The 23267-nt window shown below is 39.9% G+C and overlaps 1 protein-coding gene across 1 annotated transcript in view; it reads left to right on the top strand.

Moving 5' to 3' along the window:
• The first annotated feature begins 1339 nt into the window (after positions 1-1339).
• Positions 1340-23267, top strand: part of bcl9 (BCL9 transcription coactivator) — a 44823-nt gene continuing 22895 nt past the window's right edge. Inside the window, exon 1 of the mRNA XM_015055181.1 lies at positions 1340-1687. Within this exon, the coding sequence (XP_014910667.1) occupies positions 1643-1687 (45 nt within the window). The 5' untranslated portion in view covers positions 1340-1642. The remainder of the gene's footprint in view (positions 1688-23267) is intronic.

Below are 23267 nucleotides of genomic sequence, written 5' to 3'. Positions count from 1 at the left end.
ATAAAAGCCCATCAGAACTACAGGCTAAACATTGTATCTGATTACTGAGGTCTATAAATCATCTGTGTGATCTCCTGTTGAGTATTTCCTGTATAATTGGAACTGTTATAAGAGAAAGTAATCGAGAAGAAGTGCTAATTATTGCATGTTTGCATTGATACTTGTGCTCAAATATTCATAAAATAAATAAATGTCCTGCAACATCTCTATCTGGTGGCTTTTGAAAACATGACTCTAGCTGTGTATAACTCTTCAGCTCTTGAACAGGTTTTACTTCAAAACCAAATTATGATCAACCTTTTATTTATAGAGAAATTTAAATAAGAGCAACACAATGTACTATACAGAAGCAAAAAAATGGTGGCATTTAAACGGCAGCAATGATGAAATAAAAGACTTAATGAGCTAAACAAGGACTTTTTCCTCTCAAGGCTAAATGTTTTCCTGTTGCTTGTGCACCTTTTTCAACACAGGTTTTCCTTCCACACAACGTTCTGTTAGCAAACAGCGTGGGAGGAGCCAGGTTTTTACTTGGAGGTTGAAGCTTCTTTTTGCCCTCTTAGTGATATTCATTTTTTTTTTTTATCAAATCATTATTCTTTTTTATTTTCACTGTCTGTTTGCCACAATCATAACAATTCCCCAAATAAAAGTCTGAAATATATCATTCTACATGTAATGAATGTCAGCTTCACTTTTTCGATTGAATTCCCGCAATATATTATAGATGCCTTTTAAATTGCATTACAATTAAGACACGCCTGTAAATATCGCTTCAAAAATATTTCACGTACTAATAGGACGAGACAGTTTGAAAACTTCCACAACTTTCCCTACATTCCTTCATATGGAGAGGTTTGAGGTAGCTTATTGTAAATCTGACGCCGGATAAAAACACACGCATGTTGCAAGTGACGGTATGTATTTACAGAGTTGACTGTCACATGGAAGTGGACATTTGCTGCTGTCCGACAGTAACATTCTCACTGGCACACAGACCTGACCTAGAATTGCTACTTAGAATTTGGACTGAACCATCTCGCAGGAACGGAGGGGGAGGCGAGAGGAAATCTTGACTGGGATGTAATGGAGTAGGACCACTGGAAAGCGAAAAAGGGGGGAAGACATATTTCTATTCTATAATGTTACCGTGATAATGTTGTGATTTGATAATGTTTGCGATGTAAAGTGGAGGAAAACGGAGCCTGAGCTAACATCCCAGGTGAGTGCTTCCCTTGTTTTGTTCTCCGTGCAGCTGGAGAGTGTCGCCGCCGCGGCTCGCCTCCTGGCAACGGGCACACGCGGGTCCTCCTCCCGGGGACATCACACTCCGGTATCCGTTCTTCTCTGCCTCTGTCCCCGAAGGCTGGCTGGCTGGCTGGGGCTGCTGACTGGCTGGCTAGCTAAACCCACACGTCGCGTCTTGGCCCCCCCCCCCCGGCGGCCCAACCCCCCCCCCCCCTCCCTTACTCTTTCTCTTTTTTTTTTCGGCTCGCAAATGACGGTTTTTGCGGCGCAACAGAAGCGGATTATTCACGATGTTTTCGGCGTGGTGTGAAACCCGCGGAGAAATATTGGTTTTTACCCCCATTATCACACCGGAGGACCGCCCGTGCTTCGTGAAAATGGAAAAAGGGACACAATGCAGCATGCATGTTCTGCATTCTTCAGGAGCTCCACGCCGTCGGTATTGTATTTCATGTGTCTGAAATGTGTTTCATATGATTTATAAACGGGTAACGAGATTACAGGCCTCGGCTTGTGATTGTGTCGGCCAGCCCCTATCATCTGCCGAGCGATTTAATTGTTACATTGTTAACGGATCTGAACACAACTTGGGGGGGGTGGGGGGAAAATGAAGGTTTACCCAAGGCGGGCTTTGAGTTGTCCTTTTATTATCCGACAGAAAGCCCCCCAGGATGAGTCTCATTTAGGACGTGTTTTTTGGTGTGCTTGTTGTCGTTTGTTCTCGCTCTCATCAGCCGTCCACTGCCTCCCTCTTCGGGGGAAGACTTTGTTTGCGCTGGCCGAGGCTCCATGAATGTGAGCGCTGAAGTCCTCCCTTCCCCCCCCCGCACCACCGCCACCACCTCCACCAGTTCTCTGGCGAAACAGGAACAACTTCTTTTAGGAAAAAGGAAAAAAAAAAGTTCCTGGAGTTTCAAGCGCCATGGAATTACTTTGTCCGCCAAGAGTTGTCCAGTGAGGCGCTGAGATTTCAGGAGAGGGGGGAAGAAGCCCGAGTCGCTGCAGTTGTGTGAGGAGGAGGTTTAGTTGCAGAGTTTGGGAGATGCATATTTTTTTTTTTAAGAACTTCCTCGAGTAGGACCAGTTTGTGAGCAACTTGTGGCATTGTCTTGTGTTATCTTGGCTGACTTTGACAAAGAATGTCTTATTTAACTTGATCCATGAGTGGGAGGAGAATCTACAGGTCCTTTGTTGGTTTGTTAGTTCACTTACTTGCTATCCTTGATTTGCTCCCAAAATGGCTTTGAGATTTACTTGGTAGCTTCATAAAGCTACTAAGTTGGCATCGACCAATTTTTTCCTAGATTTGTAGGCTAATTACTGATCCCACTCCTTACCCCAACTTATTAAAGCCATCAAAACTATCAACTCCCATTATTTCTGTTCCACAAATGCACAAACCTACATTTACTTTACCTACTTTCTTGAGCTAAAAATGAAAAAAATGGATAAAAGTTAGAAACGGATGCTATGATTTGCTGTTAAATAAAAAAAAAATACTGTTGCAAGCTGTCTTTTCTAGATTTATAAGTCAAAGCAATCAATTTTATCGGAAAGAGCAAAAGGATAATTTTCACTTCAGACCATGAACTTAAGGGGGGTAAAAGTGCTTTAAAAATTGACATTTTGGGGTGTTTTATGTCCCCCAGTTTACAAAAACTTCCTGACACCACAAAGTGCTTAATATCAAAAAATATTTCGGATATTTCTACAAAACACTTAGTCTTTGATTAATGTTCTACCTTTCATTTTTAGGATACATTTTATCTAAGTGATAGCTGTAATTAATAGTCCTTTAATACATCCAAATTCACATTTATTTCCTTATGATGAAGAAAGTCTTCATACGGTACAAACCCAGTTAGAATCTGAAAGTTCACAAACTGTTTTCAGAAAGTCTAGAGTCCCTCATCTATATATTGAAACAATTTTCTGCTAACAGGATTGAAAAGATGAGAATTTCTCTGTAGCACCATGAAACTTGAGATGCATTAATTGAGCAGGTAAAACATTTTTTTTTAACCATTCATTAAATAAAGCTTAGTTCTCCCACTGTTTTCAGTACGTTTCACCCACTGACCAACATCAAGTATTTCCATTCCCTTTTGAATTTAATAAACATATGGTGAGGTGACAAATAATTTTGCAGTTCCCATATTTATCTAATACTACTACCTTTACATATAACAAAGTATGTGATCTGTCATTACATTTTTTATTTGACCCATGAATAAGAGAAGAACCTACAAGACCCTCCTGTGGTTTCAGTTCACTTACTTAATACAAAAAGTCTTAATATATTTTTCCTTCCCCTTCATTTTTCGCCAAACAGCATTGGAAAAAATGCATAGTCTCAAGTCCAGAGGACTCCAAAGCACTTTACGTTACTTTCAGTCATTTACACACTGACGGTTGTAAGCTACATGGTAGCCACAGCTGCCCTTGGGCAGCCTGTCGTAAAGTGCCACTCTGACCACCACTAGCAGGCAAGGTGGGTGAAATGTCTTGCCCAAGGACAACGGCTGAGACAGAAAACGGGGGTTTGAACCAGCAATCCACCGTTTACATTTAAATATACACCGGTGTAAAATATCAACTACTAGGACATACCTTGATTTACTTTGTTTTCGCTTAATAAAATTGAGTTTAATGTTGAACAGATGCTTTTGATTTTCAGATTTATTAAAATACTACCCATGCAAACAGCAGAAATTACGAATTTATCTAAAACGGCAATTTGTCCATTTATGTTGAAACTAGGTCTGTCACGATAACAAATTTTGCTGAGCGATTAATTGTTGAAAAAATTATTGCGATAAACGATATAGTTTCATGACTTTTTAACACTGATTTAATGGAAATGACTAATGCATGCAATTTCCTGCCATAGATGCACTTTATTTTCAAAAGAACACATAACATTGGAACTAATAAACTAAATTAACAAAACAACCACAAATAAAATGGATTCTCAGTCTCCGTTAACAAACGTACTTGAATAAAACCTAAACATAAAGCCAAAGTGGAAATGAATACTGCATTCAACCAAAAGAGTGCAGATTATGAAGTCTGTATACTATATTGCCCTTCAGTAATCACTAGATTTAAATAAAGAAGGACACATCTGACCACCTAATGCAATAGTTCACACTACACGATTTTTTGCCCCTATTTTCCCCTTATGACAATCTTAGAACGTTGGCCGATCTAAGATTGTCGCTGGTGATTTGGTAAACGATAATTCTGCAGTGTGTGGTGTGTTACGGTGGATCGTCGTGGCCGCTCCGCTCTAAATCAGGGGTTTTCCCCGACTGGGAGCGTTAACGCTGAATGTGACAGGTAGCCAATCAGAAAGCCGGATTCTCCTCCTGCTTTCTGAGGGGAAATTACGGAGGGGAATCCCAAACAGCTGACACGGCGCAACCCGAAGTCCAGCGGACATTGGAGATATGTGGAAACAACATTAATGTTTATTCAACATTTCGTGCAAAGAATATAAAAATGACATGGAGAGAAGTTGGAGCCAAATTGCTACCGCAGTTGATAAACCCAGTAAGTTTTCAGCTGTTCTTCTTGTTAACGTGACATAAATAGGTTATAATGATTTTCATTCAGTCAGGATTTTACGCTGACGCTACATGCATCACAGGTAGATTCTAGTAAAGCATTGCCTAATAGTGCCTGATTTTAAAATTGGTTAACTGGACTTGTAGCCATTATTTTGTGCCCATGTGGCTAGACACCACAGGGCACAACGAACCCGATCGAACCGTTATACCTAGGATTTCTGTCGGCTAATGTCTCTCAGGTTTTGAAATTATGGGCCGACAATCGGCCGACAACTCGTGTAGTGTGCGCTGAAGGAAATGAGGAAGGGAGGGTCAGTGGTGAGCACCGGAGTTGAGGCTTTTTTCATTCTGTGTCGGCAACAGAATAAAAGGCAGGAAGAGACGATAAAGCAGATGATTAAAATTAGGCCGATAGGTTTAATTTATCGTGCGATTAATTGATTTATCGTGTATCACGACAGGCCTAGTTGAAACTTCTCAAATGATGACCTAAATAAGAAAATTCTTAATTTCAAATTATGTTGTTGGATATTGACATGAACTCTTCAACAATGAGCTTCGGTGAGTGTTTAAATCCATTTTTTTTATTTTTATTTTTTACCAAAACATGACATTTGTTACAGGTTCTGTGTTTGCTGAATCTGAGCAGCAAAGCTTCCCGTTTTAGGATCCTGGTCTCTTCACCTGCTGGGCAGCGGTGCTGTCTGATGGCATTGGGTCAGTTTTTTTTTTTTTAAGTCTTTTTATATAAGGTCACAAAATGCTCAAATTTCACATAATGTAATTTGATTGATTTTTTGAAAACGCTGCATTTGCCCCATTTCATTAATTTTGGATCTGATCTCCATTTGAACCAGTTAACCAGTTGACAAATTAGACTAATGCGAACCAACTCTGAGCAACTTTCTGCTGGTTAATATTATTAATTTAAGTCACATGTCCTTTGTTAAGCTATGAGTAATAGGTTATGATAAATTTCTTTAAATCATTAGTTGTCAAAGCAGGTAAAGTAGGCTTAGAGATGCACCAATCAGAGATTTGTTTGATTTCCAGTCTTTTGTTACTGTAAAGCTTTTGGCCTGCTTATACTGAAGCAGAGACGATGTGACATCTAGTAGTTTCCCTTTAATACCATGTTTTGCTAATTCAAAACAAAAGCAAAAATGATTTGCAGTTGACATTTAAAACCATCTTGCCAATGTTTCTAAATCCAGCATCTTCAGTAACTGCGTCTGAAAGCTTGGGAGGATAACACAACGATGTCTCCGTACTCCATTGAGTCTTCTCAAGATCTACTGAAATCAGCTTTGAGCTAATTCGCCCCCTCACCAATCTGACAAAACCTCCCTAAGGAAGGTGCGATGTGATGTCCTGTGGCAGATGGTTGCTTTTGCAGTTTTTGTTTTTCCGTACCTCTTTTTTTTGGGGGGCGGGGGGGGTAAGAAGACAAAAACCACAAATATCTAAAATGGTGACGGAGCTAAATGACCAACACCTACCAAAGCCAGCGGTCTCTTGTAGCAGCCGGAAGAAATGGACATGCCTTTGAAGAACATAATGTAGTTTTCCTCCAATTTTATGTTTAACACCTTTCATCATTAAAAACATTATGATTAAGGTACAAGTTACCATTAGTCCATCATAATGATGCTCCCCCTACTCTCCTTGAGCCTTACCCTCTTGGTCTCCAAAATCTATGTCTGGACATACAAGATGGTAAAAGTCCACCAAACTGGTGATATTATCATGCAGAGTTTCAATCTGTAGCACTATACACTACCAAATATTGCATCCAAGCAGTCCTTTGTGATGTCAGTATTGCATATATTGAAGCTGCGATTTGATATAATATTCAGTTCTGGTTTCCAGCAGGTCACTAGTCATGGTTGATTAAGCTGAAAATCATCCAGTCCTGGTCACCAGCAAGTTTGTGCAGTATGGGTGTGTGTGATCTTTATATTAGTTTCAAGAAAACTTAAAAAAAAATCAAATTTGGAGTGCAAAAATGTCTCTACTCTGTATTTTTAGTGATTTTTTTTTTTTGCCACAAACTCAACAAACTGATACCGATTTCTGTCTTTTTCGGGTTACTTTATATCTCTTCAAACCTTATGGCAGTGCTTCACCTGTGCATGGTCTGCAATACAACATTTCCAATTTCCCAGTTGCTAATGGTAGCACGCGCGACGATTGTGATATAGATCAACGTACCTCAAGACATGTAGCCATTGGTTGTTACAGCGATGCTTTCTGCCTCGTAGCGTCTGAACAACTTGCAGTGCTTGCATATTGATTGTCTTGTCTGCCTCTTTGTCGCCATTAATAGTTCCAACTGGAAACTCAAAATACTGCCAAGCAAATGACTCGAGCAGTTGGAGCATCTTCTGCCACAACTTCATCAGATGAAGCCATGTCAAATGCATCCAACTCGCACCTACACCTCAACGAAAAATGTTGCAACGTTTTAATATCACAAGATCTTGTCACAACCTTAGTGTGTCGAATTTCCTTTTACAGTGCATGCCTCGACGTCTTAGAAATCAGTTTCTCTCTCCTCTCGGAGTAACACCAGCGTTTCTGCGATTTCTAACGTACACACTGGTCGATAAGTGAAGTATAAATGAGTGCCTGGGTTACTGTAGTCCCCAAAGAGCCCAGCTGTGCTCTGGTTATGTGTTTACTACGCGCTGGTCTTGTCAACATGAGCGACGGAGTGCTTTTCCTTACCGTTTCCTTGTTTGCGCTTCACCCAATGAGCAAAGTTCCCTCCTTTCTGTTCCAGGTGTGAATGACTTGTGGCTGTAGGTTGTCCTGAGCGGGCCAGGTTCCTGCGCGACAGCCTCCGCGGCTGACTGGGAGGAGTCGAGTGGAGAGCAGACATCAGTGCCCAGGGGACCTGAGGCCTGGTTCTCCATATGAGGCCCTGCTGAAAGGGCAGGGGGGCTTCTGAGGTAACCCAGTTTGACTTTGGGATTTTTTTTATTTTGTTTTTACCCCCCCCCCCCTCTCTTTTGTTTTCCACTTTATCATGCAGGTTTTTTGTTTGCACGTCTTCCTCATGTTCTCAGGAATGTGTGCATTCGAGGCAAAGCGTAAATGTTATCCTCGTTGCTTTCGTTGCTACGCAGCAAGCACAAGATGAGACACAACCATGTTGTAGAGGAATAAAAGCTTAAATGTCATGCAGCCGAGTTTGAAGGCAGTCAAGAGAGTCATTGTTTTTTGTTGTTTTTAAATGAATAACAGAAAAGCTAAATAATCAAGAATAAAACGCATGATTTTCTATTTTAATGCGTTCACCACAACTGCCATGGAAACAAACCTTGCTTTCAAAGTCCAACTGGTGCCATAAACTGACAGCTTACGGCTGCTGTGCTGCAGCAGGAACAAGCCAGACACGCGCCCTTCCTAACGCTGGTCATTATCTCTTTGACATTTATCTAAGAAGGTGCCTGCATTCTGATTAGGAGATCTTTGAGCTGTGGAGTGGGTTTTGAAGGTGAATTTCCTCAGCGGTCTGGACTGTCCGGGGCCGTCTTTGGTCTTGGTGTGTTATCAGGGCGTGTTGCTCGTGGACAAAACACGGTCGAGATGCTCTCCCCGAGAACACCGCGCTCGCTGTTTATTCATCTGCTATCTAATCCAGAAGAGTGTTAACCAAAAACCACAGCGGGGTGAAGGACTCTGGGAAATGGATACCGATGTGTAGCAGCAAAGATTTATTTTTTCCTCTGTGTATTGGCTTCTCAAGTTTCCATGCATTTGTTTGCTTCATGGGTTTTCTAATTAAAATTCGCCGGGTTTGTTTTGCATCTGACGTGGAGGGCCGTGTCAGGGAGTCAGTCCTCCTCTTTTTTTTTTTTTTGCTTGTGTAGCCAGTAGCGGGGGTGTTGCCGGTCCCCTCCAGAGCCGCACAGCAGATTAGGCCCCATCGCGACTGGTTGTCTATTGCTTCAAATGTTTATTTCCACTCCGCTGCATTATTGTTTTGCTGTGGTAGTCTCAGAAACTTTAAAGTGTTTCCATTAAGAGAACATATCAGTTCTCCGTGTACCTGAGTCTTTGACTAAGAGGTTCATTCACAATTCATTAGCGATTTTAATTCATCCGCATTAGCCGTTGTGCTGGAGTAATTATGAAGGATTCCCCCAGGACAAATAAAAATACAGCTTGGCGTTAAAATGATGCTGAACAATAGCCAGATCTCATACTTGTGTTTCCCAGACAAATTTAATTAACAAATTGTTCCTTTTGTTATAAAATGGTCACATTACAAAACTATAATCTCGTATGGCAGTTTCAAAGCACTGCTGGTTTTCACTGTAATTGTTTTTAGCTGTAACATAAAGTGTAGACTTCCTACAAATATGATCTCCGATATCAGATTTTCATGATTTAGTTTCTTTTGGTTGATTTGATTCTCCCTAATGACAAGCTACAGTAAAAATATCCCATTTTTGTTGGTTTAAATTAAAACAATTGTTCCTGATACTGCAAAAATAATACTGTGCAATTTATAAATGCACAACATTGTCATACTTTTATTAAAGGTTGTGAAGACTATTGCAACCAACCCACATTTTCTCTGCGTTTGTATGTATTCCATCGTCACAAATCCTCCCTCATTCTTTCTCTTGTAAGATCTATGTTAGTTGTAGCTACATGGTAAGTAAAAGTTCATCTTAGTGGCCAGAGATCTTATCTGAAGGCAGAAATTCAATGCATAGCACCTTCAGAATATTGTATCCAAGCAGTCATTGTACACATTGATATTGTTATGAATTGTTCAGCTAAAACTGTATTCCTTATTCTAGTTACCACTGTTATCACTATGTACATATCAGAAATTTATAAATTAAAGTCTGCTCAGTTTAGTAGTAAATTTTAAGTGCACATGCTTATTGTGTGAAATATTATACCCTTTTTTTTTTTTTTAATAAAGTAACACAAGCCAGCTAATTAGTGAGACTGTCTGCTTGGGCAGAGCCTGCAGTCAGCTGCAGAACATGCACGCCTCTTGTAGCTTGCCAACTTTTAAAGCAGCATTTCATGAATGTGAGTCATAGATGCAGCAGCCATGAGTTTTTTTTTTTTTTTTTGTGACCGGTCATATTTCTAAATGTTCGACTCCGTCTTTCCTGTATGTTCCAGCCGTAGTTCTGTGGCTTTGTTTTATCCAGCTGACTGGCAGTGCACAGCAAGAGGTGAAAGAGGGGCTGCTCTGCAGGACTTTGTTCAGCTTTCTTCTGTATTTAACTTGCATTAAAAATTTTGGGGACTCAGATTTTAAAATTGTGTGTCAACCACGTGAAACTTCAGATTGTTGGGATTTTTGACACAGCATTTTACAACACGGTCACTGTAATAAACTCCTTACAATGAGTGAAACAAAAAAGAAAAGCCCTCTGGTAAACCACTGTTCATTTTATTATCCAGTGATTAGATTCCAAGGCGTACTGAATCCATCTGGAGTGTGTTCATGTCTGTATTTAGTGCTGCCCGCTTGTAATCAGATCACACCCTGAGACAAACGAGAGATGGGACACAAATACCGCCTATGTGAAGCTAAGTGGCATGAAGTTGAGCTGAAAAGGTTACAAAATGATGAACTTGTGTTATTTATCTTGGTGAATTTGAGCTGGAAAAACATTTCTGTTTGATAATGGCACTGATTCACACTTTGATGAAAGGGTCATTTCATATCTAGAAACGTGTAATCGGATCAATCATAGCAACCCAATAATATATACGGACTCAAACTGAATTGCATGTATCCCAATTTAATCCTCGTTGTAATACACTGCAGTCAAATTCAGTTTATAATGCCAGTTGGTAAAAGGTTTTCCATGTTTGACTGCCCAGCTGATTGCGACGAGTCATTGAGTTTGGAGGAGTCGCTCCTCCTCAGCAAGCATGTGGCAACACTCTGGTTTGTTACAGGGGAGCAGTAGGGGCTCCACCCACTTATAGTTTGTGACATTACCAGCTAGCGTTGGCACTAATCTGTCTCTATAAAAGACACACCGCTTTGGGTGTGTATTTGCAGTAATAAACCTAAAGCATTGCATATTTTCCTGATAACTATGTACTTAACATGTATACTGTAAACCTTAGGTAAGGTATTTAAAGATGAATCATAGCTGTTTTTGAAATTATAACCTTTTAGATATCTTAGTATACCTTGATAACAATAGTTAGCCCGTGCTTGATTGATTACTGATAAAATTGACTATTGTAAACGTGTTCAGTTGACGAGATACCTGAAATAACAAATTAATGACTTAAATGTGATAATCGTGTTCCTAAGTCGGCATGCCACGATAAATTCTGCTGGACGATAAATTGCAATAAATAATATTGTTGTTTTGAGACCATTTTCAAGTAACATAATGGTAATTATACTATTCTCAAAGATAAATAGAACTTTAAATTCTATTGAATGTTTAACACTGAGACATTTTAAATGCCCAAAATAAATCAACAAAACAGAAACGACTAAAATGAGTCATAAAGTCTCTATGAACCAAACTGTTCTTCAAAGAAAGGACTAGTTTAGACCAGTGTGCCAGAATCAAAACTTTTGTCATCCTCTTTTTGGTAGAAAGAGAGAAAAACGATAAATCATGCAAATGGAAATGATTGAGCTCATTTTAATTTATCATGCGATTAATTGATTTACTGCTCATTGCGACGGGGCCCGTTCCGAAGTGTGAGTTTCATTCATTTTTGATTAGTTTTAGCTTAAAGTACTGGAGATTGATAACTTTAGAGTTTTGCAATAATCGTAACAATAAAAACAAAGCAAACCAAACCAAGAATTGGTGACAAAAAAAATCTTATAGGATGACATACGGCAGCTGCTGGGAAATGCAGTATAAATGTGTTTGATTTCTTCCCTTACTGGCTGCATTTCATATCTTTTGGTGTATGAGGCCATGCTCTTGTGTGTGTAGGGGAGGAGAGGGTGGGAGACTGTTGCCCATAGAAGATCCTCAGGGATGTGTCCGCTGAGTCAGAGTGAACCAGTCCATCCGTTTTCATGTTTCTCTGCTGTGATTGACATTCCTGACGCAGACAGAGAGCCCCCAGAGGAGGGGTCTGCGGCGGTAGAGGTGCTGTCTGCTGGAGCTAACCGGCTGCTATAGCTGGGATTCTGATCTACTTTGAATGCCTGATGGACAAAATAGGAAATTAGGTAAGCTTAGGCGCTCTTTAGCTGGCGTTAAAATGCTGAAGATTTAATTGTCGTGGCTATAATGAAAGAAAAAAAAATGGGAATAACATTTTAGAAAAACATTTGAGGGATTTATGCCAAATATATTTAAAATAAATGCTTTTTGAGCCAGATCTCGTCTTGTTCCTATTAAACCTCAGTTTCTGTTTATCATAAAGTTTCTATACGTCGTATGAATCAAAGGGCTTAGTATTGAGTTCTGTGTTAATAGTGTAAATTGAGGCCAATCCACTGGAAATGAGTCCCGTTCCGTTCTTTGAGGTTTCCTGATGAGGGATTTGTTTGATTAAATCAGTGATTTGCTGAGAATTTTAAATTGGATTTTTAATAACAAGCGAAGTTTAACGGGTGAACTCAGCTTGCAGGACTAGTTAGTGTGTTTTACTGCTTACCAGAAAATATTCAGGCATTAGCAGATGGTGCTTACAGACAATAATGACAATAATGCAAGCAAACTAAGGACTCTTAGCAAATTTACCAAACTAAGTTCTGGTTTGTACAGCAAAGTAATTTTAGCACAATCTTTCCATTTCAACAATGTTGAGGACGCCCTGCTTATGGTGGTAACTCTAAGTAATCTTCTGCGATATTCCTGATGTGTGTGGTGTGTTCAGAGTGATCGACATCGCGCAGTGGGGACCGCTCCATCCTCAAATTAGGAATATTCAACATATTTGATGGTCTTGAACCAATATTGACTCACTTTTTGTGTTCAGTAGACAAACAAGAGTGCAACCTGTTGAATGTGACCAAAATATGAAGTGGAATCCAAAACGGTTGCCATGACTCACCGGAAAGACTTGTGGACATCAGAAAGTCTTTGTTTTGTTTTTTTCTCTGTCGCCATTACTACTTCTTCGTCGGCCATGTTTCGTCTGAACTCGCGTTTAATCTTGAGGGGTTTTGCGAGATTTTCTGGCAGGCATCTGAATGCTTGTGAGGGTAATACGTTTGTATATGGTCTATGCTGTGTACACCACTCACTGATGAACCAAACTTTTTATATTTATGGTTTTGTATCGTCATGTGGGAATTTTTCAGGTCTTGAAATTCAACTGACAATTTAAAAAAAATCCATATACTCGTTTGTTGCATTTGACAAAATGACAGTTCAAAAATGTCTTTTTGCTACGCTGATTGACCTTTAAAAAGGTTATTTCTACATGTTTTGGTACTTGCTACAGAAGAATTACTTCCGTTTAACAAAGTGGTAAATTAGGTAGATTTTGATTAAAATATTCAAATTCTACCAAATAAATTCTAAGTGTATGCCAGACAGATGGCACATTTCTATTAATCTGTCACTAGAAAAAAGAATGTGTTTTTGTACCATTTTATTTGATTTATGTAGAGCTGCATAATATGTCGAATCTTAATTATTACGATCAGTGACAACAATATGAACGCCGCATGAGACTACTAGAGCTCCTTAAATATTACATGTTCATTCTGTGCAAGCAAATATCTCGTCAGATTGATTTACCTAATATAAAATAGCAGAAAGTTACTTGGATCCTAAAACTCAGACGGGAAAGATGATGGAAAAGACGGAGGAGAACAGAGGGGAAACGTGGATTAAATCCAACCAACATTGTCCTTACGATGTCGGAGTTCTCCAACTCCGGTGCTTCACAGTCCCTGTCCTGCAACTTATTGCTGCATCTCTGTTCCAACACGCATTAAATGAATGACTCATAATCGTCTCTGCAGAATCTGATGATATGCTGAACTCATTCATTCAAGGTTTGATGGGACAGGGATGTTAGTAACTGTTTGCTGAACTGGATTGAAGAATTCTGTTTTATATCATCCAGCCCTACTTTTATGTTTATACCAAACGGCTACGATAGCAAATGTTTTTCCTACGCTATTGTGAATGTGAATTTTGTTTCAACACTTGACCTGCCGATGATGTGCCAGAGCCGATCTCTGTCCAATTTATTCTTCTTCATTAGCAAGTTTTGTATAGCTCTAGCGCGGCTTCAAATTTGGACAAGTTGACATTTTTGCTTAGTTGCTGATTGATACGAACAAATTGAATGCGTTTGTCTTGTAGTGAACTAAAAATATGTACATTCAAGCAGCCATCATGGCAAATATTAGTAGATTTGCAGACTTTGTTCCTTTCAAGTCATCATGAAAAGATTTAATGGAGAGACAGAATTAGTCAAACCGATGAGGACGGGTGTAAAGCGATGTATGGATTCAGGGACATCAAAATAAATGAGCCGGTTGTTCCAATTCTACCTGGTAAACCTGGTACATTTAGCAGTGCATTTGCACCATATTAGCATTGTGGGCAAACAGGTTTTGTAGCTATGGAAGCAGAGTGGAGGAGTCAAAGAGAAGCTCGGACAGTAATGCAAATGAGCGAGCTGTGACTCATGGGAGTAGCACTTGCCATAAACCTCACTACCTCTCGGACATTATTGGGACAGCGGAGTACTGCTGCATGTTGGTTGTATATTTAGTTGGAGAGATCTTCAGTGTAAACTGACGTTAGTCATAAAAACACTCTGACTTGGAGCTAATTTACTAATAATTATGTGGCGTAATAATGGAATCTGTCGTGTAATTAGCCTTTTTGTGACAGGTTTGTTCAGTACAATATATTTTGGTGATGGATGAGCATGTTGGTGGAGAGACATGTTTTTTACCAGTTATGAAACCAGCTGCTTCACCTTCCCTTTGGTTTTGATGCTCAAAAACATTTTTTTTGTAGCTGTATGCTTCTCTATATGACCAGCAACCAACAGATGTCTTCTACATTCTACCTCGACGGTCTGCTTGGCCTCTGAAAGGCCTTGCCGTTGGGACTTCCCACAATGCTTGTAGTCAGAGGGAGACGTCCTCTCAGCATGAGCGGGGCAGGAATGTGGCCAGAGTGTGGGAGCGACTGTGCGGCCAGAGGGGCGGGGGGGTCACGAACCAGAGAGAACCGTTAAGGGTAGGGAGGGTAGGCGAGGGTCTCTGCAGAGGGCAGCAGAGTTTCTCTTTAGGGGTCTACAGGTAGGGAAAGGTCTCGGTAGGGAAAATTTGTGCATCAAACTGTTTTACATTGCAGTATCTGCTGTTTGCAGGGGACAGTGTTCACATCCTGAATCAGCTTTTCAACAGGAGATCTTGCTGGTCCCAGCATTTCTAACTGTAGAAAACTTTCAATAATCAAAGAAGACATTTCATTTAAAATTTTGAAAGATTTATCTGGTCTCCACTTGGCCTTATTGGAACCAAAAAAGGCAACCGAGAGCTAATTGGCAGCTGGACAGGTTCTAAACTCTTTACATATTTTGTGCGTTTACGGTTTCTTCGGCATGAGGAACTCCCTAGACCGAATCATCATTAGCTGCCTGTGACGTGAGCTGGTTCCCGGTATAAAGGTATATCAAGGTTTTAAAAAGTCAGCTTCAAAACCACTAAAATTTTTCATCTTTCCTACAGCTTAAAAGCTTTTTAAAGAGATGCAAGATAAAGAGTGACTGGAGTTTTCTCCATCTGTAAAGAACATAAGCTGCTAAGCACTGCAGGTCAGCTCACTGAAATAACATGATTTTTGTCTGATTGTACTATTAACCACGTTACGGTATTATCTGTGTTTCTAGTACAGCAGTACTCCTGCAGAAGGAGCACCTGCACAGTGTCAGAGGACATAATCTATGTTAGCGGCTCGTATTTCAGACACAAAATCACAAATGGCTTGAAGGATGAAAAAGTTCTGGGAAATAAAGTGATGGAGAAAGCTTTCAGGAAACATAGCGTAGAAATGCACCATATGCTGCTGGTTGTTATAATTCCTCAATATTTTGACCAGAAAATATGAACTTTCTGTAGGAACAAAACTGTATTGTTAAGTAATAGAGTGCAGATTTGTTGCGCAATCATCAGAAGATCTGTTGCTGCCTTAGCTGCACACACCTGTGGTTAGCTTCTAGAAGTTGGCATTAGCTCAGTTTTTGGTTTGTCATATCAGGCTTTCCTAGAAAGCCAACCTGTCCAGCAGAGTTAGACTGAGGGACTATTTGGATTTCTTCACAGCATTGACGAAAAACATTTGTGATATAGCCCCTCTAAAATGGCTTATAGCGAACTGTTTTAATTGGTCACACACCAAATATTCCTGAATTTGCATTAATACACTGGAAGCTGTCTTAGCACATGAGTGGTCCTCTCCTCCTTGGGGGTACAGCCAATCAGCACCAAGCAAATTAAATGGATCTCCAGGATTGGTTGCTTTTCAGTTGGCAAACAATACTGTGTAAAGTTGCAGTGTTATTTTGGTATTGGTGTTTTAGCTCCACAGCTGTATTTTCTTTTGACTGTTTTAGACATGCTCCATGAGGAAAAAAAATCTACAAATAGGTGGGTTTTCCGTGACTAACGTGGAGTTGCATTTTCCAGAAAAATCCAAAAGCAGAATCTGCAAATACTGAACCGCGATTGGGCTTGGGTCCATGCTGCATAATGATTTATGCCGTCTAGCATTTTAATTTCAACCATAGGCTTAAGCAAAATTATAGAATAGACATCTGCTAAGCTTTGAAGCAGTTTATTGATTTTGTAATATTACCCCTTTCAGCTGTGCTGTTTAGAGAGTATAGCAAACTAATATTAGCTGGATAGCTATTTTTTGCTTTGTCTGCTAGCCTGCAGTCAGCTGCTAAGCAGATATTCCTCTCATACCTCACCAAATGAAGTTTTAAAAGTTACCTTGCATGACAGTCATGGTTGCCAGTTAGTCGTAGCCTCTGTTCAGCCAGATTACTATAGCAACACATGGTAGCAGGCAGAAGAGATGCATTACTCTGTACTTTGTACTTTTTCTTGCCTTCGATTAAAAAAAAAAAAAGCTTTACACCAGCATGCACCAATCAACCAGATATAAGAATTTTGCTGTTTTTTTCTTTATTCTTCACACGATACTTTTACTTTTTAAGTTGCCAGTGAGTGCATAAGCCTGCCTTTTATTTTAAAAGATCACAGTATGTAGTTTCAATACAGTCATAGTGCACAAAATGGTATGAATATTGCCACGCAACACATTCGTTTTGTTTGTGGCAGTAAGCAGCTCAGCAAAAACGGTGTGAAATCAACTACAAAGAAGAATCTCATCCAAAATTATGTAGTCTTATTTTATTCTGACATTTTAATAGCAATGCACCAATTGATTGGTTCTGGTCAATGATCAGCAGGCCAGTTACTGAAACAAACATTTCTTATTTCCTCAAAACTAAGAACTCCAACCATTTTAGTTCAGTCAGTAAATGCACCGACTAGCAGTGTATTCCTTGCACTTTGTCATGTTGGATAAAAATTAAGGGGAAAATGCATGTAATGCGTGTACAGGAATAATGTATCTAGAAAAATGTCTACCAATAAAGTCACATTGTTGCATCGCTACTTTAAACTGCAGGAGTTGTGATGGAAAGTGTTAGCAGTTTTGAAACCATTGCAAATTAAATATCTGTATTCCCTGTATTAACAGATGGCAAGCATTAACAAGCCCATCCTTGGTCCTAAAGCTAGAACACATTACATATTGATATGTAATACAAGACAAAGTTATAAGCACCGTCATTGAAGCACAAATTATGCAAGTTTCTTTGATTGATTTTTTTCTTGTTTTTAAGCAACATTTAATAATGCTTTTCAGATTATTGTAAAATACTTATCTTTATTCTGAATTTGACATTTCTCTATCGATGTTATGCCCCTTTTTGCAACCAGAGGTACACAGTTGCTGGTCTTTCAGTTTCATTGTTTAACTTCCTTTAGAAGATTGAGTACTTGTGTGAGAAAGACCTCTTGTTGAGGAGATGGAGGGCAGATGGGCAGAGATGGAAGCGCGAGGTGAAGTGTGTGTGTGTGTTAGACGGAGCGAGCCAGGGAGCCGATTGCTAGGCCTGCTGCTCGAGCTGGCGGCCACACATGGCACCTTGCCCAGCTTACGCTAGCAGATGTGTCACTAGTGACTCAGCTGTGTGTGTGAGCGTTCACGTCTGGGACACAGACACCCACCCTCTCGCTCTGTGAAGAGAGGGAGTTGTTTAATGACCCCTCAACCCCCCACTTCTTTCCCCTCACTCGGAGCAGTAGATCTGTGTGGCACCCCTCTCCCGTCCTGTTTGCATTGCCACCTCCGTTCTTGTGACGGACACGGTGAGGCTTCTGTCAGCACGTTTGTATATGACAGAATGTGACAGTGTACACATGTCGCCTCCCTGGGGACGGAGGGGCATCGTCTGCTGACCAGAAGAGCAGAGGAGCCAAAAGTGAGGATGAGTGAGGAAACGCTGAGCGGATCAGCAGAAATGGCTGCGATTAGTCCCAACGATTCAATTCGGGGTCAAGGTAAAACCTGGGAGGAGAAGGAAGGAGCTGCATATTTATTGTTCTCAGGCTGAAGCTATTCAGTGTGGAGAATGCGGAAAAGTTTATGAGTTCATGGTAAATATTTGAATGACCTGGTTTCGGTCGGGACAGGACACCGGTCGTAGATTCTAGAAGTTGAGTCTCTGTCGTCGTTTCTGTCAGGGAAGATGCATCACGTCAAAAGCTGAAGCTCTATCTTTAGCGACGCGGCATTCCTCGCATTCTGTGTGCACCGAGAGCTAATCATGAGTGCTAATGCAGGGTGTGGCGTGCTAAACTAGTGTTCTCAGGAAGTCACCTCAACAGGTGAGTGTTTCCTGAATCAGAGGGGGAGGAGGTATGAATGTCTAACCGATGTCATTGTTCTGAGCATTGAGCAAGTCCTTATTTGCATTTGTGTTATTGCCTCATGTTTGCCTTTTGTTGCATCTCAAGCAGAGACATGAAGAGCCAGTTGTACTGCAGGTTTTTGTTTATCAATAAACACCCAAGTAAAACATGGATGTCCTCAATTTATTATTGACCCTAATGATTCAGTAAACGCACTTCACTGCTAAAGGTATTGCACTTGAAATTCAGTGTAATACAACATCTGGTATATAATGATTTACAATTGGTTGGCAGAACTGTTGCCTTTCAGCTTGAAGGTTATTGGTTTAAATCCCACTCTGGGGTCTCTCTGCATGGAGTTGCCAGGTTTCGCTATTCAAACATGTGGCTTCTTCCCAGGTACTCCAGCTTCCTGTCACAGCCCAAAGACATGATTGAAAGGTTAGTTAGTTACTCAAAATGAGTTTCTGTATCCCTTTTGTCTCTTTGTATTACTAAACCTAACCCGATAGATCGCTGGAGAAGATTTGAGTATTTTAATGACTAAAGTCTCCAGGTGTGTGCTGCTTCAATAAAGTTTTTTTTTTTTTTTTGGCTCTTATCCCATCATCTGTACTTGAATATCTGTTGAAACAAGGCCTGCGTGACATCAGGAAAACATGTAATTGTGTTATTATTTCTCAATGTTGTGATGACAAAGTTGAGTATAATTAACCTATATTTTCCTGACTCTTTTCTTTTATAATTATTAACCACTCTTTATTGGCATCTTCAACATCTCATCCACTAAAAATGTACATTTTGGCTTCCATCCAGTGGCAGTTAGCAACAACCTAAGTGATTTCTTTTCAATGTTTTCCAGTGTTTGAAGTTGTGGTTAAAATTTTGTTTAGCTTGCTTAAATTTTCAAGTTACAGGTGTAAGTTGAAAATACACTATTTGTTGCGCAAGTTATTAGGCTACTTGTATAGGCCTAGACTTGTAGGGGTTCTGAGTAGAGAAAAAAAGTGAATGCCTGATGCCTTAAACACATTCAACAATAAATATGGCAGTGCTTGCAATATTGATATTACTGATATCGGTAAAATATTTGTAATATATTACAAATGCAGTGTTGTTCTCTTGAAAGCCTCTGGTTCCAGTGACATTACTTGGTAGCAGTTTTCCTGCAGTGAAGTGTTAATTGTTAGCATGTGAATGCAACATGCTGAAAACGTGGCACCAAAACCAGCCCAATAAAGAGGAGCTGTAAGATATTTGTGAAACAAAGTCAGAAATGCGTAAAAGTGATACTTTTACACAGTTTTTAAAGACTTTTGTGGGCGATTAGCACGGTTAGCATTGCTAACTGTAAGCACAGCCGCTCTGTGTACTTAACAGATGGCAAATATTTGACCCTGTGTCTTCCTTCAAGCTCTTGACATTTCCAGTTCTTGCACATTTTATGACAAACTTCGAATAACACAGCAAATTTCTGAAAGCCACCTTGTTTACTCCCTAAAGCTAATTTCTTGTCTGATACAACTTTAAAAGCTCTTAATGTTTCCTCAAAACACACAGCAAAATCTGTATATGAAATTGTAAATCTGAGATTACCATGTACAGTTTAATTTTATCTTTTTGGCTACAAGCTTAACCCTGAAAATCGGCCAAAAAATGATCTGCAGCAACACAAAACCAGGGACTCTGGATCAATGACTGTTACCGTGGCATCAGCACAATATCAGCTCAGTGATTGACCATCTCTTTTGGATACAACTGGACTATCTGATTGGATCCATGCCATCTGGAGTGCATTGGATAAAATAGATGTCACTAAAAAAATAAAGTTGACTCTGATGGAGTCATAGAAAAGTAAAAATCAGTAATTTCTGCTTTGCTGTGTGTAGCTTCTAATCAAAATTCGATTCTAGACGGGTTCTTAATTTTTTTTAGGGTTCGGATGAATCATCCTGATAAAATTTTAGACATTTAAAAACCAAAAAAGTCTGGAAAGAGATTTTTCAACAGGTTGTGTTCCCAAGTTTTCCATTGCTTTCCTGATTTAGTTTTTGCAGTCACCAGCGGGGTGCAAATTGTGATGCTGTGTGAAGACGCACAGTGGTTTTTCTACTATTGACAGTTGGCTGCTGCTTCTTCACAACGTCGCTGATGGCTGCTCGTTTTGTGTATTCTTGCAGAAAACCGCGGGGAGAGGTGGAAATAATGCGTCTGATATCGCCCCTAAACAAATAATGGGCTGAGGCGGCTCTTGAGATGGAGGCCGAGCAGACGGAGGGCGGGTGGGAGAGAAATAGAACTGGAAAGAGAGACCAATACTCTATTTTGACTGAACTGCAAAATGGGATTTGCATAAATAGGGCTGAAACATCAGCAGGGCCTTTTTTTGCAGCCAACAGCGAGGCTAAGATGAGGGAAAAGAGATGATTTGTGTGTTTGTACGTGTGGGAGATTTTTTTTTTCCCCTTCCTCATTTTAAAATGAAAAACAAGCTGGCAGCGAGGTCAGAGTTTCCTTCTTCTTTTAATCCTTTGCCTTACCTTTGGAGAAAACTGCCGGAAACGACGCTGATGAAGAGCTCTTATTTCCTCCCTCTCATAAGGAGATTTGCTGACATAGCTGGGAGGGGTCTACCCTTTAACCAGAGTACGGTGACTGTTACACAAGCATAAAATAAATAAACCCCAAATCCAATCAGACCATTTTCTGCCTTCCTTTTCATCTGGCGCTCCATATTTAAAGGAAAAAAGCTCATATTTGGAGCCTCATTATCTTGTTTTCCCATTACCTATAATGAATTTGAGCGCCGCGTCTTCCTCATGATAGACGGTTCAGTTTCTTTTACTGCAGAAAAAGTGAGATTCATCTCTCCGATTACTTGAATGAAGCTTTGTTGTCTTTGTGCGTGCAGAGTACACACCTGGTGCGTTTGTGGATCAGTGTATTCCTCGTGACAGTCATGTCAGCAAGCTCTCCAATTAGTGTCTCGTTAGTGGGGAATTAGAGGCAACAGATGATTGACACTTCATACTGTTTGTGCCTCTGTGCGGGCACATCCTCGCTTCAGACACATTTGTGTAAAATTCATGTTTAGGCTTTGATGGAACTGCTGGAGGGCATACATGCCAGTTAGGGTTGAATGAGCTGGAGGCTGGACCTTGATTTGCTATAAATTATGATTCAAAGAAACAAAATATGCTTTTCTGTGGATTCGGAACTGGCACAACTTGCTTCAAGACCTTACTTGGAGATTTTTACCGACTGGAGAAACTGAGGACGGATCTGAAAGTGGGGAGAGTTTAAAGTACTGGTTAAGGCCTCCTTCCTCAAAGCAGGCATGAAGAAATTGCCTCTTTCCTCCGCCCCTAAAAACAACTTGACTCCAGCTGAAGTCTGTGTGTATCTCATATTAGGCAAATTATGAAATCTCAACTTGGATTCTCTTTTTGTTTTTGTTTTTTTGAAGTTGCAACACATCTAAAACATCCAGGTGGACCAATGTCATTTTAAATGAATTTCATCGACTACATGTTGATATATCGCCGTGGAACTGTGGACCAGATGTTTATCGTGGGTGTTTGAGGTTGTTTTATACCGGTGTTACAATGTCCGACTTGTACATCCGAGTCATGCAAATTCCTTCATCTGTACCAACCCACTAAGGTTTAATAGATTTAGTTTTCAGTGTTCATGGACAGAATCTTGAGGTGTAGTCGTGAAAAGAAAGATGTCTGGTTTGCTTGTTTGCAGATGATGTGGTTTTGTTAGCATCTCAGCTGTTCTGAGCCGGGCGTGAAGCGGTTGGGATAAGAGTCGGTCACATTGCCTGTTCTGTTGACTTGATGCAGTGGAAAAGCTTTTCTGAGGCATCATAATGGACTAAGACTATTGGACTACAATATTAGGTCTCAAAAAGATTGAGCTGATCAGTTTTGTTAGTTTTAAGTGGTAGCTTTTGCTGTTAGTGTTGCCTAGATTGGTGAGTATTTTATAGTTTATTTAAATCTGATGTAAAGAAACTATACGCCTCCAGTGGAAGCCGTTATTGTGAATGGGAGTCTCAGAACTTAAGGGAACTTATCCTTTAATCTTCTTTGTAATTCACTGTTCATTACTCTCTGGAGTTTAGAAAAGCACTTTGCATGTATAGTTAGGCCTGTCACGATAACAAATTTTGCTGAACGATTGTCTAAAAAATTGCCATAAACGATGATAATGTTTCAAGACCAGTTGACACTGATTTAATGGAAATCACTAATAATGCATGTGATTTCCTGCCATAGATAGATGCACTTTATTTTCAAAAGAACACGTAACACTGGAACTGATTAACTAAATTGACAAAGCAACCAAAAACGAAAGTAAAATGGATTCTCAGTCTCCATTAACAAAAAATGTACTTGAATAAAAACTAAACAAGATAAAGCCTAAGTGGAAATAAATACTGGCATTCAACCAAAATAGTGCAGATTATGAAGTCTGTATACTATATTGCCCTTCAGTAATCACTAGATTTA

The sequence above is a fragment of the Poecilia latipinna genome, unplaced genomic scaffold (assembly GCF_001443285.1).
Source record: "Poecilia latipinna isolate Pla-1442-1.1 unplaced genomic scaffold, P_latipinna-1.0 Scaffold1302, whole genome shotgun sequence".
In the NCBI taxonomy this organism is placed as follows: domain Eukaryota; kingdom Metazoa; phylum Chordata; class Actinopteri; order Cyprinodontiformes; family Poeciliidae; genus Poecilia; species Poecilia latipinna.
This window is presented reverse-complemented; position numbering and strand designations above follow the sequence as displayed.